This window comes from Diuraphis noxia, unplaced genomic scaffold, assembly GCF_037042655.1.
Source record: "Diuraphis noxia isolate RWA-SAM2 unplaced genomic scaffold, SU_Dnox_SAM2 contig0004, whole genome shotgun sequence".
Taxonomy (NCBI): Eukaryota; Metazoa; Arthropoda; class Insecta; order Hemiptera; family Aphididae; genus Diuraphis; species Diuraphis noxia.
The window spans coordinates 37,733,151-37,748,800 of record NW_028301714.1 but is presented as its reverse complement, the minus strand read 5'-3'; the positions used below and the strand labels follow the sequence as shown (position 1 = coordinate 37,748,800).

The 15,650-nt window shown below is 26.8% G+C and overlaps 1 protein-coding gene and 1 long non-coding RNA gene across 5 annotated transcripts in view; one reads left to right on the top strand and one right to left on the bottom strand.

Moving 5' to 3' along the window:
* Nucleotides 1-426: 426 nt before the first annotated feature.
* Nucleotides 427-7,018, bottom strand: LOC107169903 (uncharacterized). Of its 4 annotated transcripts, none has more exons than XM_089225654.1 (9): nucleotides 6,819-7,018; nucleotides 4,967-5,129; nucleotides 3,896-4,127; nucleotides 3,747-3,833; nucleotides 3,110-3,664; nucleotides 1,831-2,094; nucleotides 1,424-1,674; nucleotides 1,228-1,355; nucleotides 427-1,134 (listed from the first exon to the last, which is right to left on the bottom strand). In XM_089225654.1, exons 2-9 carry the CDS (start codon nucleotides 5,096-5,098, stop codon nucleotides 768-770), a joined length of 2,016 nt encoding a protein of 671 aa, XP_089081780.1. In that variant the 5' UTR covers nucleotides 5,099-5,129; nucleotides 6,819-7,018; the 3' UTR covers nucleotides 427-767. The 4 variants fall into 4 exon arrangements, with proteins under 4 accessions (XP_089081780.1, XP_015375338.2, XP_015375340.2 ...); XM_015519852.2 differs by having other exon boundaries at nucleotides 4,967-5,133; nucleotides 6,819-7,017; XM_015519854.2 differs by lacking the exon at nucleotides 6,819-7,018 and adding an exon at nucleotides 6,395-6,542 and having other exon boundaries at nucleotides 4,967-5,133.
* Nucleotides 7,019-9,526: 2,508 nt separating this feature from the next.
* The window catches only part of LOC149056024 (uncharacterized), a 47,411-nt gene continuing 41,287 nt past the window's right edge, over nucleotides 9,527-15,650 (top strand). Inside the window, exons 1-3 of the long non-coding RNA XR_016191304.1 lie at nucleotides 9,527-9,775; nucleotides 11,583-11,679; nucleotides 15,220-15,335. This is a non-coding gene — a long non-coding RNA (uncharacterized LOC149056024). The remainder of the gene's footprint in view (nucleotides 9,776-11,582; nucleotides 11,680-15,219; nucleotides 15,336-15,650) is intronic.

Here is a 15,650-nt window from a genome sequence, read left to right as displayed (position 1 = left end):
TGGTATTATAATAAGTATTGTCTAGAGTTGAATATTAACATTTAACAACAACTAAACTATGTAACTTTAATATTATCAGACAGTTTTAATAGTTAGAATTTATCAGCAAAACATATATGTAAAATATATATTAGTTAGATTGATAGAATCAAATATTCTCAATTCTGTCAAAAAAACAAAAATTTTATTTATGAGCAAATAAATACACTTTTATTAACACACAAGTTTGTAAAATAATGAACAAATTATCAACATAATAATAATAATAAGTAATAACATAATAAATTAATACCTATTCAACAATTTGAATATAACATTTTATACAATGTAAATTATAAATATGAAATACATTTAATAACAATAATTACAAACATTAAAATTTTTAATAAAACAAGTAATTTCATTGAATATGAATAAACTATAATATTATAAAAATACAATTATTATAAATCTTCATGACTAGAATATTTCCAAAATATTGTATGTAATAAAAGGAAATTTTTTGAGGCCGGACGTGTTAAGTTTAATGATTACAAATTACCACCTAGTTGTATTTATTTAGTTTTACAATATATTAATTTACTTTAAAATAGTTTTAATTAGATGATTGATGAATCATTAGTCAAAAAAAATATAATAATATGATTGTGTAGTAGAATAGATTAATGAAATGGAAATGGTAAAATTGCCTTCTTAACGAATTGGCTGGAAAAGGAACAAGAAATAATTTAAAAACAAAAATACTACTGGGATTGTTTTTGTGGAGTTTATGAGTGGTCAAAGCTGCCTTGAGGAGAATTATTTAATTCGTCAACCTCCTGTATAACTGATTCATCTTCCAAACGTTGTCGATCAATTAACATCTCTTGTCTAAGCTGTGCAGTAAGTTTAACAATTCTATTTTGAATTTTCGGTGATAGTTGACAAGTTTGCTGTTCTAGATCATCAAAGCTAGCACGTCTATTTATTTTGTGATGATGATGGTGAAAATGATGAGTAGAAGATGGCGGTGATGGAGAATGTGAATAACCATGATGATGGATGGATAAACTTGGTGACGTTAGGGAACCTCGTCTTAATGGTGACGGACCACCTTCCCATTCATTTCCTTCCATTGACTTCACCAAACTATGTCTAAATATAGTGAATTTAATTGGTACAAATTACATATTATATATATATATATACATTATATACACATATAACCTGAAACATAAGTAAACCAACCTCCGAGAAAGTGTGACTAAGCTTTGCCTGTGTTTGGATAATCGGCGTGATTTACCTTGCCGCATTTGTATAGCGGAAAAATGATTTTGGATAGCTAACCCTAGTTCAGGACATTCTTCGTCATTTACCTAAATACAAAAATTTAAAGTGACAATAACATAAAATACTAGTGCCACAGAATAAAATAAAAACATACAATGATGGGAGAGTTCTTTAACATTGTATACCCATCACATCCATTATGTAAATAACATTTGGTAGCTAATTTGTAAGACTGATCAGGAACAAGATATTCATCTCCTATTCTAACTAATTTAGGCTCTATTCTATTTCCAGGTTCTGCTTCTGGATCGAAACCAAAACTAATTCCAGCCACTTGAGGGAATCGTCCTTCTGTCTTAGGATATTTACAAACACTATTTTCTAATGCTTCCAAAATTTGCTGCCCTAAAATACACAATATTAATAGAATAATTTTTTTTATTTATTAAATTTATAATAAAAGAAGAATCAATTCAGACATTCTATTATAATTATTATATTACACACAATTTTTTAAACTAAATGGATGACAAAATATTGTTTTCAGAACATTTGATCTACCTGTTACTAATATGACAATAGTAGGATCTTGCATTGGTACAACATTAACTAGATCACCCAAAGTGAAATCACCCGGAGGATGAATACGATCTGATCTAAAAGTTCCTGAATTCAAAATTACCAAGTCTGCACCTGTAGCTGCTAATAGAACATCACACACCCAATTTCCAAGGTTGGTTTCTCCAGTTCTAATTTGACTAAAACGGCCATCTAATTCAACAGTAAATGTACCTAATACTTCACTCATTTTTCCTTCTATTGTGCCTGGAAAACAAATAGTACATACATCATTTGTAATTACTTTTAGTAGTATTTTATTTGTACATTATACTAAAATTTGTTTTTTATGTCTTTTAAAAAAAAGGAAAAAAAACATTCAGGTAAACTGTATAAATACTAAAAATATAAAATATATAAATAAAATATTCTAGAATATATTGTATGGATTTTAGTTAAATAACTAAACACTAAATAATAAACATTGAATTTCATTAAATAATTATTAATCAAATTAAAAAGAACAAGTATTTATTTTTTTAATAGATCTAAATATTATAGATCGTTATTATTCATTAAGTTTAATTTCTAAAATAAACAAAAGTTAACCTACATAGAAATATACTTTACCAAAGAAAATAATAGATATAAAACATTATAAAATAAATAGTGTGTACATTCATACAATTCAAATTATTTAAGTAATTAAAACATTCATATCAGAATTTAAACAGTAGTCACTAGCCGAGCTAATTTAATTAATTCTAATTTTTTTTCTTAGATTGTGGAGCTATACTATTGAGCTGATGAACTTTAAGAATTCAAATTAGTTAATTCTTTCAACAAACAATCTAAAAATACTTGCTCCCCTTATATTTTTACACCAACAAATAAACAAAAGTACTATTGAAAGAGGTGTGGTTAACTATGCAATCTTAGAATGACACGCTCATTATATTATCTTTGATAATTATTGGAATACATCCAATTAGTATTAATCTTAGTGAAATGAATGTCTACTAATATAATATGCGCGTTAACATACAATTTTTCATTACACACACCATAAGACTTGTCTGTAAGATCACTTCTATTCCTACTTATGTGTGTGTATTATGAAAATGTGTCAAACAAATTTAAAGTGTGAATGCAAACAAGTTATTAAAAAAGAGTACACTTTGGTCCTCCTCAGCAGCAGATTTTTAGATTTTTTTATTATGGGATGGATTATTTCATGCATTAGAAACAATGATTACATAGAAACTAATGATTTGTTACAAACCTAAGTAAGAATCTAAAATTTCTTTCATGAAAACGTCTTCTTCTATATCCTTGGTGATTTCTATTCTTTTCACCTCAATTGAATTATTAGGTTCATCAAGGTTGATAGTGATTTTAGAAAATTCTCTAAAGTCAGTTCCACTTTTGATGATATGTCTGCCATTGATTTCACGAATATCATAATTGTGATCATGACCACCAAGAATCAAATCAATTTCATCAACATTTTCTGCTAATTTAATATCATTTGGCATACGCATATGTGTGAGAGCTATTACATAATCACAGCCATCTTCTTTGAGTTGTTTTCCTAAAGACTGGCCAGCTTGCACAAAGTCTATGAATGTAACTTCTTCTGGGTCGATAGTAGCTAAAGTGTCTAACCATTCACGTTCAACTAAACCGACTAGTCCTATTCGCTTATTATGCCAATCTAAAAGATGTGTGATTTTACCATCTCCTAAAGGTCTACCAGTCTCGTTATCAACCACATTGGACATCAGCCATGGAAATTTTGTTTCAGAAACACGTTCTGATAATACTTCAAGGCCAAAGTCTAAAAAACAAAAACAAAATATAGTTAAGTTATAGTAATAATCACTATCCATTATGAATCAAATAAATTTTTAATAATTTACCAAATTCGTGATTACCAAAAACAGCACATTGTGTACCGAGTTCATTTAACACCCTTGACATTTGTTCACCTTTAGTAAATGTACTTACTGAAAATATTTATAATTTGTTAAAACAAGTTTTAAAGTTAGAGTAAAATGTTTGTCCTAACATATACTGGGAGAAAACACATCTCCACTGAATAATATCAAAGGTTGTTGATGAGCAAATGATTTGATCATTGTTGAAAACCTAGAAGCGCCTCCACATGGTTCTTGGTCTCTTGGTTCAACATTATAGACATCATTGAAGTGAAGAATTACAAGAGGTGGAGTTGTACCAGATATATGATCAGTCATTGTGTTTAGAGTTCGTAAACTAGCGTGCTGTACTTCTAATGATGCCTAAACATGATAAAAATACAAAATAATTTAATAAATAATTAAATTACATTTTCTTAAAAATCATATAACAACTGATTAAAAGGATGTCATTTACGCATGCGTTCTAAAAATATAATTAAAAATAATAATATTATTACATAAAATTTAATTTATCCTGAAATGTGATAACTAGTTATTTTAATAAAACATGACATTGAATCATAATAAAACTTATCAGCTTATTAAACACAGAAAATAATTTAGTAAAGTAGAACAATTTAGATAAAATATAATCTAAATTTGAGTGGAGTATCCATAAATAATAATCAAATATCTATACAGGGTACTGAAAAACAACAAATACAAATATTGAGATAGTAGGGAATAGCCAATAAGGATGGGAATGAAATCCAAATATTCAGATTTGAATCAAATTTTTATCTGAATTTCCCAAATTTTCTAGATATAGGGATTTGCTTTTTATGTGACTTTAGACTTACAATTATTTTTAATGTACCTATGGTAAATTATTTTATTTTATTTTCAAATTAATTTATCAAATTTCTCAAATTGACAATTTTTATGAGACGGTTTATGGAACTGCTAGTGCACTGGTTTTAGACAAAAAAGTATTGTAGCCATTCTGGGAAAATAAATTTAAATAAACTCTTTTTTCCTTGCTTAACTTAAACATTTATACATTCAAAATGTAATTTGTATACATGCAAAAATTTAAATATTATCAATTAGGTAGCATATTTTTAGTAAATTATACCTCAAGTTAATTACCTTACATATTATATTCACAAGTTAAATTGTTCAGTTATACTCAACATTTTGTTAAAGTAAATATAATATACCTGTTTAAGCCAACCAACAACATTTCGAACCCCAGTTGACATTTGGTTTGTACCAGAAAGTTCAACAGCAGAAGCTGTAGAAGAGTCCACAAATTCGTCCCACTTTGATCTTAGACTAGATTTGGTAGCCATGCTGTTAGATAAGTTGACTCCTTTGGTTAGACTAGCTACAAAATTATGGTGTTAGGCAATCAGTTCAAATTATTAATATGATCAAAAAGGGCCACACATATTTTGGTTTGGTTAACTTTTGGTAAATTTAAGCTCCAAAGAAATTAAATAAATCAGAATTATTGAACACAACATATTATCAATACCATAAATATCATAATAATTAGAAGGTTTTGTTTTATTTCTCTAGACTCCAGAGTATTTTATGCTATCAAGAGTTACTAAGAATAGACTGTAATTTAATATAATGTTTAGGAAATCATTCTAAACACTATATTATCACAACTATAATATAGCTTTGATATGATAGTTGTAAACAATAAATTTGATAATATTATTGGTAATATCAATAATATAGAACTAGTTTAATAGAAATATCAGAGGATTTTGTTAATTGATATTGTTATATAAAGAAATAATGAGAACAAGGCAAAACTAGGGTCACAATAAATTTTCAGAGGTAGGTACACCTTATAAAAATAAATATGTTAAATATAATGTAATGTTCTTTTTATGTAGAAAGGTATCTATATATATAATCTACTTATTTTTAAAGCCTAAAATCTAGATTATTATTAAAAAATGTATATTTTCCTATCTAGGTACAAGTAAATACATAGGTAGTTTTAATATTGCAGGTACCTACCAACTTACATTAATAAAAAACTTAAGTTATTTAAATCTCAGTATGAGATTTAAAATAAAATAAAGAATGAAGTTAAAATATCAATTAATTAGTAAAATATAATAATAAAATTAACAAGCAGACTTAATGAAATAAAATCTAATTTAATCAACAGAATATTATGTTATTTATGAATTTAGTAGCTTACTAAATTATAATAATCATAACCTATTGATAGAAGGTATAACATTATAATAAATACTTGTTTAATAGAATTGAAAATAAAAACTAGCCAAGGACTAACAAGTGAAAATTCCAAAAAAAATAATTAAACATACAATTTGGTGTAAGATATAAAATTAATATAAATTTAGTTTTCAATGAATAATACTACATTAAATACGACACCAAATTTTAATGTTAGACATTGAGCATGCATAATAATACCTAGACTAAATTGGTCAATGTCAAGTTAGTCAAGATTTACTCTAAAATTAGTATATGTTAAACCATGAAAATAGCAAAATTTCAAATTTATATATAGGTATAAGGAACAAAATGGAAATTCAAATATTAGATGTAAAAAAACCGAACAAACACGCGACTCCGATAGACGATGCCGATCATTTTACCCTCTTTAGTTGCATCAAAAATCTATCATTTTGTCTATGGACTCTCTCTTTTGCATGCAACTATTTACGACAACCATAGTAAAAATAATATATATTATCGGATTGAAATTTATTTTGACGCACTCATGGTAAGAAAAAAAAGGTTACAATAAAAAAAAAATTAGTTATAATTACAGTTACAACAAAAATAGCGAAGATGGCAGTAAACAAGAGTGACGTCCCCCGACAAGTAGGTCAGGGTGTTTCTGTTTTCGCAATTTTCGCAGTTTTCGAGCGGTATTGATTTTCGATTCCCACTGTTATTCCCCCTTAACACGCGTATCACCACTGCTGAGGCATTTGAATCGCGGAAAACCGAAGGGCGCGCGCGCGTACACTTTCTGTGTACTGAAAACAAAACACACAATAAATTACAATGTCTTACCTGTTTCGTATGGTTGATCAGTTGTGAATTATTGTGAGTGTCTGACTACGGAGACGGATTTCTAGTGGTCCCCGACATGGGGAGGAGACTGATCGAAGAGTGAAGACCGTGACGGTCTGACACACCGCGGAACAGTCTAAATCGCGATTGTCGATTGAGTATTGACACTACAATAGGCATATTATGTATGGTGTTTTGTACGTATATTTCAATTGCGTTATCAATCGCGGTATCAATCGCTATGCCGATGTTTTCTTTTACTACGTTCATCAGAGCAAGTTTTAGCACGTCTCATTGTTCTGTGGTCTCAACATAAGGAATAACATATGATCTGAACTTCATTTCCAACCTCCTTGGTTACAGAGTGGCGGCATTTTTCAAAAGCGTACACGCTCACTAGATATATTAGTATGACTGACTTGGAAAAAGGCATTGTTATGCGAGAATCAAGTAAATTTATTTAGAAAAATAATTTAACTCTGCTTAGACTAAACAGTAATCATAATATTTATTTATTTATTTAGATCTACCTGAATTGGTAGATATTATAATCAGAGACGGATTTACACAATTGCCGCCACTAGACAAATTTTTTTTTGCCGCCCCATTACGATTTAGTAAAAAAACAAAATAACGAAATATGTAATCTTTGGTTAGTATTTAGATAATAGATAATATACGTTCCGGCAGTTGTTCGATTATTTACTTGGACGTTTATTGTTATGTATTAGTATTATAAAATAATGAAGAAATTATATTAACAAGAATATTATGTTATACAAATATTAAACATTTTCATTTTCCATCCTTCAAAGTTATCACCGTACATAAGAAAATCAAAAAGAAACCTAGAGTATATTATTTTCAATAAAATATTGGCCTAAAAATTGCCGCCCCTAAAAATTTTCCGCCCTAGGCAACTGCCTACTTTGCCTGACGCTAAATCCACCACTGATTATAATAGATGTAAGTATGCAGTGGCATGTAACCTAGGGTCCAAGTGTTGCTCAAGCAACACCTTAAATATGGGTGGGTGAGTGGGTACTAGGTGGGTATTGCTAGAAGGAAAATATTATTACAATAATAAACTATAATTAAGTGTTTATAGAAAAATACAATATAAATATAATTATAGTATTTGAGTAGTGAGTAGTGTCATAGTGAGTACCTACTTAAATATGGCTATATAGGTACCTATTATAGTATACCTATAGTTTTATTATTTAGAGGACGTCTAACCCGCATGTGTTGTCTCCGTCTACACACGTACGACATAGGAAATGTTCAAAACAATAGTAGGTACCTATCTCGTATAATTTTTAAGTTATAACAAGGGTTCGGATTTTATAGCATTTGCTACTTATTATAGGATAGAGATAAAAATAGCAAAGTGGGCTGTAAATTTGTTTAATGCACCACGGACTCTAAATATGAAATTTTATTTTGCTATTTTTTGCATATTTGAAGAATTTTAGAATTTTAGTGCTACTTTTAAAGTTTTGGTGCCATGTTTTGCTAATATTCTTAATTCAACGCTTTACTTTATATTTTTCATAAATCTCGTGACAAATGGTAATCATTAATGCGAATCAATAAGAATTGAAATTGTATTCTTATTTACTCAGATAATTTTGAATAGTTGCGTACAAACGATGTCATAATTCAAGGTATCAATAGTTAATCAGTACATACAAATTTTTTAAACTGCATACGGAGATTTTAATTTTTTTTTTATAAATATATGATTTGATAAAGATATATGATAAATTGAATAAAATTTTGATTTGTATTTATTTTTATTTGTTGCTATTTTTGATTTTTTTAGTGAATATTTATAGAGCATATTTTACGGTTTTTTAAGTTTTTTTTGGTCATATTATAGCGCATATTTTAGAATTTTTGATGCTATAAAATCCGAACCCTGATAATAAACATAATATACAAATTCGACATCTAAAATAACTGAAAGAAACAAAAAAAAAAGCTAAAATAAATTGGTTTATTTGGAATAAGAATAGTGTGAATCTAATTTATATATATAAAAATTAAATTTCTATCTCCTACCTATATGAAAAAAAAGAAGCATTTGCTTTAAAACCCTAGCCCTACTTATTATAATTGTCATGACCTTATGATTAACAATATTATTATGCTACGAAGATGTGTTTAGTGAGATTGTGGTGGCACATGATTGGCATATTGGTGGCTTTTGCCGTAGATAATTAATTAATTATAATAAATAACAAATTTGTAATTAATAATTATTAGTTTCGTATTCGGAGAAAACTTTTGACTTGGAATTTTACAAACTAGCTGTCGCCCGACATGGTCGGTACGGAAAATTAATGTGTACACTGTATAACTTAATTTTAACTTTAAAAAGCAGTAATCACATTTATTTAATAGTTCATAAAGAAATACATTTTAGTAAAAATATGCATGTGCTTCTAACATCATTTAAACACCATCTTAAATATTCTTAATCGATAATCAAATAAATAAATTTTAAAAAAATAATTAAAATAATACCAATAAGGTACCTACTTTATTTTGTTATACATAATTTTAATTTAAAGTTATGCATTATCTCGGTATAGTTATCTCATTTCATTATTGCCCGATGCCCTGCAATGAACAGATTGTATACAAGGGCATCGTTGATACAAAAGTAGTATTATAATATATACCTAGGTATCTATGGATTTATCTTATTGATTTAGTACAATATAATCCATGGCGATTGTCAAAGTCGTTGCGGAGGACGCAGTCTATTAAAGATTCTAACATTTCAATTAGATAGCAAAGTAGACATGAACGAAAAACATTCTGTTTTCCGTTTAATCTTTTTTTTCATAAATCACATTATTTTTAGACTTCAATTCAGAAGTATCTGATGCGTTGCCATTTCAGTGTCGGAGTGCATACACGTCGCGGACTCAAAATAATTGATATTTAAGGTATGTTTGTTTTAATACCAATTCTTTTGCGGCTTAATATTATAAAAGAATTGAGGTACACGTTTGTACACTTTTACAATAATGGTGATGTTTGCAAAGAGTTCTTCACCTACGCATTTGAAACTAAAAACTACAATAGGCACTTTAAACATATTTTATATTGTGACTTTTTCAAATATGATAAAATATTTCCTTGAATCCAAAAAGTCAGACTTATTATGGCCTTTTACAATTTTTTTTTAGTAAATGCAAGATTGTCATATTTTGATATGTGGGCTGTATTGCATACAGAAATTGATTTTCAGACATACCAAAATATGGCAGTATTGAACTTTAAATTATTAATGAATAATACAATATATTATTAACTGTTAGTTTTTTCAAAAGCTTCATTATCTAAATCTGTAAACAGAATACAAACTGTGTTGTAACATAAAGTTCATATAAACACGAGATCATTGAGATCAACATAAAATTATTATTTATTATTAGAGTCATACTGTGTAGCTGCTAAGTACCTACTTACTGTTCTCATATCCATGTATTTATAGTAGGTATTTACTATTTAACCATCCAATATTACTTTATTTATAATATTAAATTCTGCATTTTTAATAGCTGTTAATATTTTCATAGAACAATAACACAATTAAATTAAAATTTATGGTTGATAAGATTTTGTACATTATAAATTATCAGAAAATTATTAATATAATGAATTGCATTCGGTATTTATTAGGGTATATAATATTATACAAAATATATACAATAAGCCAACAACTGACATAGATTAATATATTATTACCTATTTATACATTATATTTTTAATTCATATTGCTTAAAAGTTAAACCATTTAAAATTAAATTAAAATTTTACAGATTTATAGGTAAACAATATTTTAATTATTTTATAAATATTTTTTTTTTTATTGAGCATATATTCACATCGACAACAAAGGCCATTAGTTACACTTATTTACAATAATGATATAATATAATATGTAGGTACTGATACAATGGTAAGTTATTTAATTAGGATAAAACATTTTTTTTTGATTGAACAATTTTGTTTTTCTTAAAAAACTAATTATGTCTAGGCTTTTTTCATGAATAGGTTATTTTATATTTTACGTAGGTACCTAATTCAATAATTTATTAAAATTGAATTTATTATTTATTTTCTAAAAAAAACACAATATATCAAAAATTAATAAATAATAAATTGGAATAATATTTAAAAAAATTATCGAAGTAAAATAAATAAACATTAATACAAGTAATTATAATTAATCTTTACGCTATTGAAATAAAAACGAACCGGTAGTTATCCGAGTTTTAGTAGAAAACTTGTTGTGGTTAGTGAACTAGTGAAGAAATAATAAGATCTTGAATAAAATATAAAGTTATATAAAATATAATACCTGTAATGCATAAAAGAAGCATGATCGTAATCAATAATCAAACAAAAATAGGCTAAGAAAAATAATATATTATATTATTATAATTTAAATTTAAAATTACAAATATTTTTTGGTTATTGTTGTATCACATTTAATTATTTAAATGAACATTATTCATAAACGTGAACCTCCTTGGTAATATAAGTTTTATTGAAATATTACATATCTTTGGATTTATCCTATTAGCGTAACATAATATAATCTGTGGCAATTGTCTTTTCAGAATCAGAAGTGGCAGTCGATTAAAGATTCTAAAATTATAATTTCAATGAGCACTAGAGCAAACATGAACTAAAAATATTCTGTATTCCATATAATTTTAATTTCATAATTAATAATATTTTCAGACTTCAATTAAGTATCTGACGCGTTCTTACGTCGGTATCGGAGTGTACATACACGTCTCGGATTTCACAAAACCCCGAAAAAGAGTCGATGTTTGAGGTAAGTTTATTTTCATATTCTTTTGAGGCTTGAATCTTATTATGTTAGGCTTTAAATAAATACTTAATGTCAAGAAAAATATATTCCCAAGTTCCAAGTATCGTTGACGCATATTTTATTTCTAAGCGCGAAATTAAGAAATACGCGAGATCGAATAATATAAACGCGTTGCGTCGTTTTTCAGGTTGCCAAACGTATAATAATTATAATTTCATAATTATAACCTAGGTATGTGTTTGTAATCGACATTCTTCAATTTTTGTTTAGTTAGTTAATTGTAATATCTGTTAAAACTGATAACTTCAGTATCCAAAACTCATAGGGATCAATTTTAATTCGTAAATGGTAATTTGTTCCAAATCCAACGTTAGAAGTCAGGAATTTAGAATAAAATATATTTTATTTCGATAAATTATGTATATTATAGATATTTATAGTTATTTATAACCTTTATTCTTTATCTTATATCTAATATCATAGGTACTTATTAAGTTATTATACATTGTAGGTACACCTATAAAGTCCTATGACCTAAAGACTAAAAGAATTGATCACTGAGTGGTGAACTAAGCAGTTATGAAAAATATATTATAACTTAGTTATCATACATATAATAAATATCTGTTAAAATAGTGTTTCTACTTAATACATACACACAGGAGTTATTATTTTCTTCAAAATTGTACAGTCATTATTTATTATGAAGTTACGTAAGGTTAGGTAAATAAACAAACTCTAATTTATTGCAATCGAATTTTTGTTCATTTTATAAAATTCAATCTTTCAAAAATAAGTATAGAATTATAATTATAACATCCATGAATTCTTGAAATAAAATATATAAACAAACTAAAATACGCAATAATAATATAAAGTTTGTATAAAAAATTATTAAAATAAAAATGAATCGGTACTAGAGTTTTAGTAGCGTAGTAGCCATACTGTAGGTATAATGTTTTTATAGCTATATACAATTAATAAGTTCTTGAATAAAATAATCAAAACACATAATAACATTAAACGGATTGTTTAGCTATATTTTATCTGTAATGATAAAAAAAAAGTGGGTAAGTGGATGTTGCTCTGCTGTACAGGTTAGGGGATGGGGTGGACCTCTGACAAGGGTAGGTTAAATTTGAATGCAATGATAGGTATTATTGTAGACGAAAAACGATTCTGAACGGAGATGATTTGTCAGTCTAGGATATATTATATTTAAATATTATCATATATTCTATTTTGAAACAAATATTTTATTTTTCAATTAAGACGCATTTTGCATAAGGCATAGTTAATCAATTTTTCCAAAAACATTGCATGTAGTTATCATAATTCATAATACCTTGTATTATCATAGATATACATATACCTGGTTTGAGGATAAATCGTTATTATTACGCGATTTCATAAAAATTTAAAACTCAAACGCTCAAAACATTTTTCCTATAATGGCGCTTCAAATTTTCTCTATAGCTATTTGAAGCAAAACTTATGGAAAACTTAGTGTTGAATTTTATAACTTTAGATAAAAATACAAACAATATTATGAATTTTGAACTACAAAATAATTCGCATATATTCATGTTTTTGACGAATTTTTGTCAATATTTGAAATTCAAATGCTAATAAAAATTTAATTTGCATCTCTGGTGGACATTTTTTTTGTGATAAAGATTGTAAAACTTGTAAGGAATCTTGTATTAAATTTTCAAATCTTAGATTTAAACAGAAATTTTTTATGAATTTCTAGCTTAAAACAACTTGCAAATTTTTGTGATTTTTACGTATTTTGTCATAATTCAAAATTTGAATGCTTATAAAAAAAATTGTGACCTTGAATTTATTTTTATTTTTCAACTGCTATTGTAACAATATGTTAAGAGCCTTTTATTAAATTTTCAAGATTTTCTAACCAAAAAATAAATTTTTATCGATATTAATTTAAAAAAAACTATTAATGATCGAAAATTGCATATACCTATGAATAGTTCAACTTAAGTCAAACATTTTTGAAAATTTTATGGTGGTTAGAATATAGTTATATAAACATTCGGTGAAAATTGCCTGTATCAATGATCATTTGTTTTAAAGTTACATCAAAAATCAAAATTGATTTTATCGAAAACTTATTGTGCGTAAAATTTCCCGTTTTTCCCTTAATGTTTAGTTTGCTTATCCCGATTATTTACAAAAATATTAAGAATACTTTTGACAACCAAAGTACCAACTTCATTAAAACATGATTCACTTTCTAATCGAATAACGTACTGAAGTCAAAAATCGAAGCACTTTTACTGCCCCAAAGCGTGATGACAGACACACAAAAAAAAATATATTCATGGTTTTGACGAATTTTTGTCAATATTTGAACTTCAAATGCTAATAAAAAAAAAATTGTGCCTAGGTATTCTTATAATTTTTTAATTACTATAAGAATATTTTATGAGAAATTTTGTATTAAATTTTCAAGTATTTTGATAGGGCCAAACAAATTTTATCGACACTTCAAAAAAAAATTTCAGAAAAATTGAAAATTTCAGTTGTCTATAAATATCTCAAAATATTTTGAAAATTAAATCATGTAAAGAAAATGCCAATCTAAATAACTAGTAAAATTTTCAAGTATCTACGACTTATACTTCTTGAATGATAACAAATATTTAAAATCGTTTGAGGATAAATCGTTGTCGTTACTCTATTTCATAAAAATTTAAAATTCAAACGCAATTAAAATTTTTCCTATAATGATGCTTCGAGTTTTCTCTATAGCTACTTGAGGGAAAAGGTATGGAAAACTTGTTGTATTTTGTATTAAGTGTTGCATTTTTAATCCTTAGTTATAAACACAAACATTTTTTGATTTTTCAACTTCAAAATTACTTGCAAATTTTCATGTTTTCGACAGATTTCGTAAAAATTTGAACTATATACACTTATAAAAATAATTGTGACTCACGATTTTTAATTTTTTTTAGCTACAATAAGAACAACTCATAAGGAACGGTGTATTAAATTTTCAAGTTTTTTTGGTCTTCCAACATTTTTTTCCGACACTTCAAAAAAAAATTCTCAAAAAAATCGAAATTTTCAGTGGTCTATAAATAACTCAAAAAGTCGAAAAATTTTTGAAAATCAAACTGTATATAGATATCACTAACATTAACATTTGGTGAAAATTTCAAGCATTTACAGTGATTAGTTTTTGAATTACAATCATATAAAAATATTGATTTGGTCGAAAACTGGTTTTGCGTAAAAATTCCCGTTTTTCTGTCATTTTTTTTTTTTTTCTCGATTTTTTTGAAAACTGTTGGAAAATGTTAACTTTTGACCTCTATAATGCACCAAGGATCTTCAATTTTACATCGGAAACCACCCCCAAAGTTTGAAATCGAAGCATTATTTCGACTAGTTATGCTGTACAGACACACACAAAAAAAAACACACACATCATTGTAAAATCAATACATTCATCACTTCGTTCAGAATCTAAAATGAATAGGTCAGAAAATATTGTTGAATATTTTATTGAAATTTCAGAGATGGTATTCGTCAGTGAAGATTTGCCAACTAAAGATCATATTCATTGTGAAGCCTGTGTGAAATGTATTAACAATGTTTCAAAGATGAAGTTTTATAGTAGATTCAGATATTAGGTAAGTGATTTTTTATTTGTCAGTAGGTTTATTTTTATTTTATTAATTTATTAATTGATCAGGGGATAGATTACTTGCAATTTTTAAATTATTCGTTTTGTAGCCACTGGTATAACACTATTCAAGTTATCAATAAAATCATGATAAAAATTAGGAAATTGGTCAGGTATAATATTTAAATTTTTTTTTTTAATAATTTCCTCAATGATATTTAAATATTTTCACCAATTATCAGGTACGATGACCTGTAGGTACTATAGGGACTGGGAGTGTGAGAGTGGGGGGCAGAGAAGGATAAAGAGGTAGGGTGGGGGG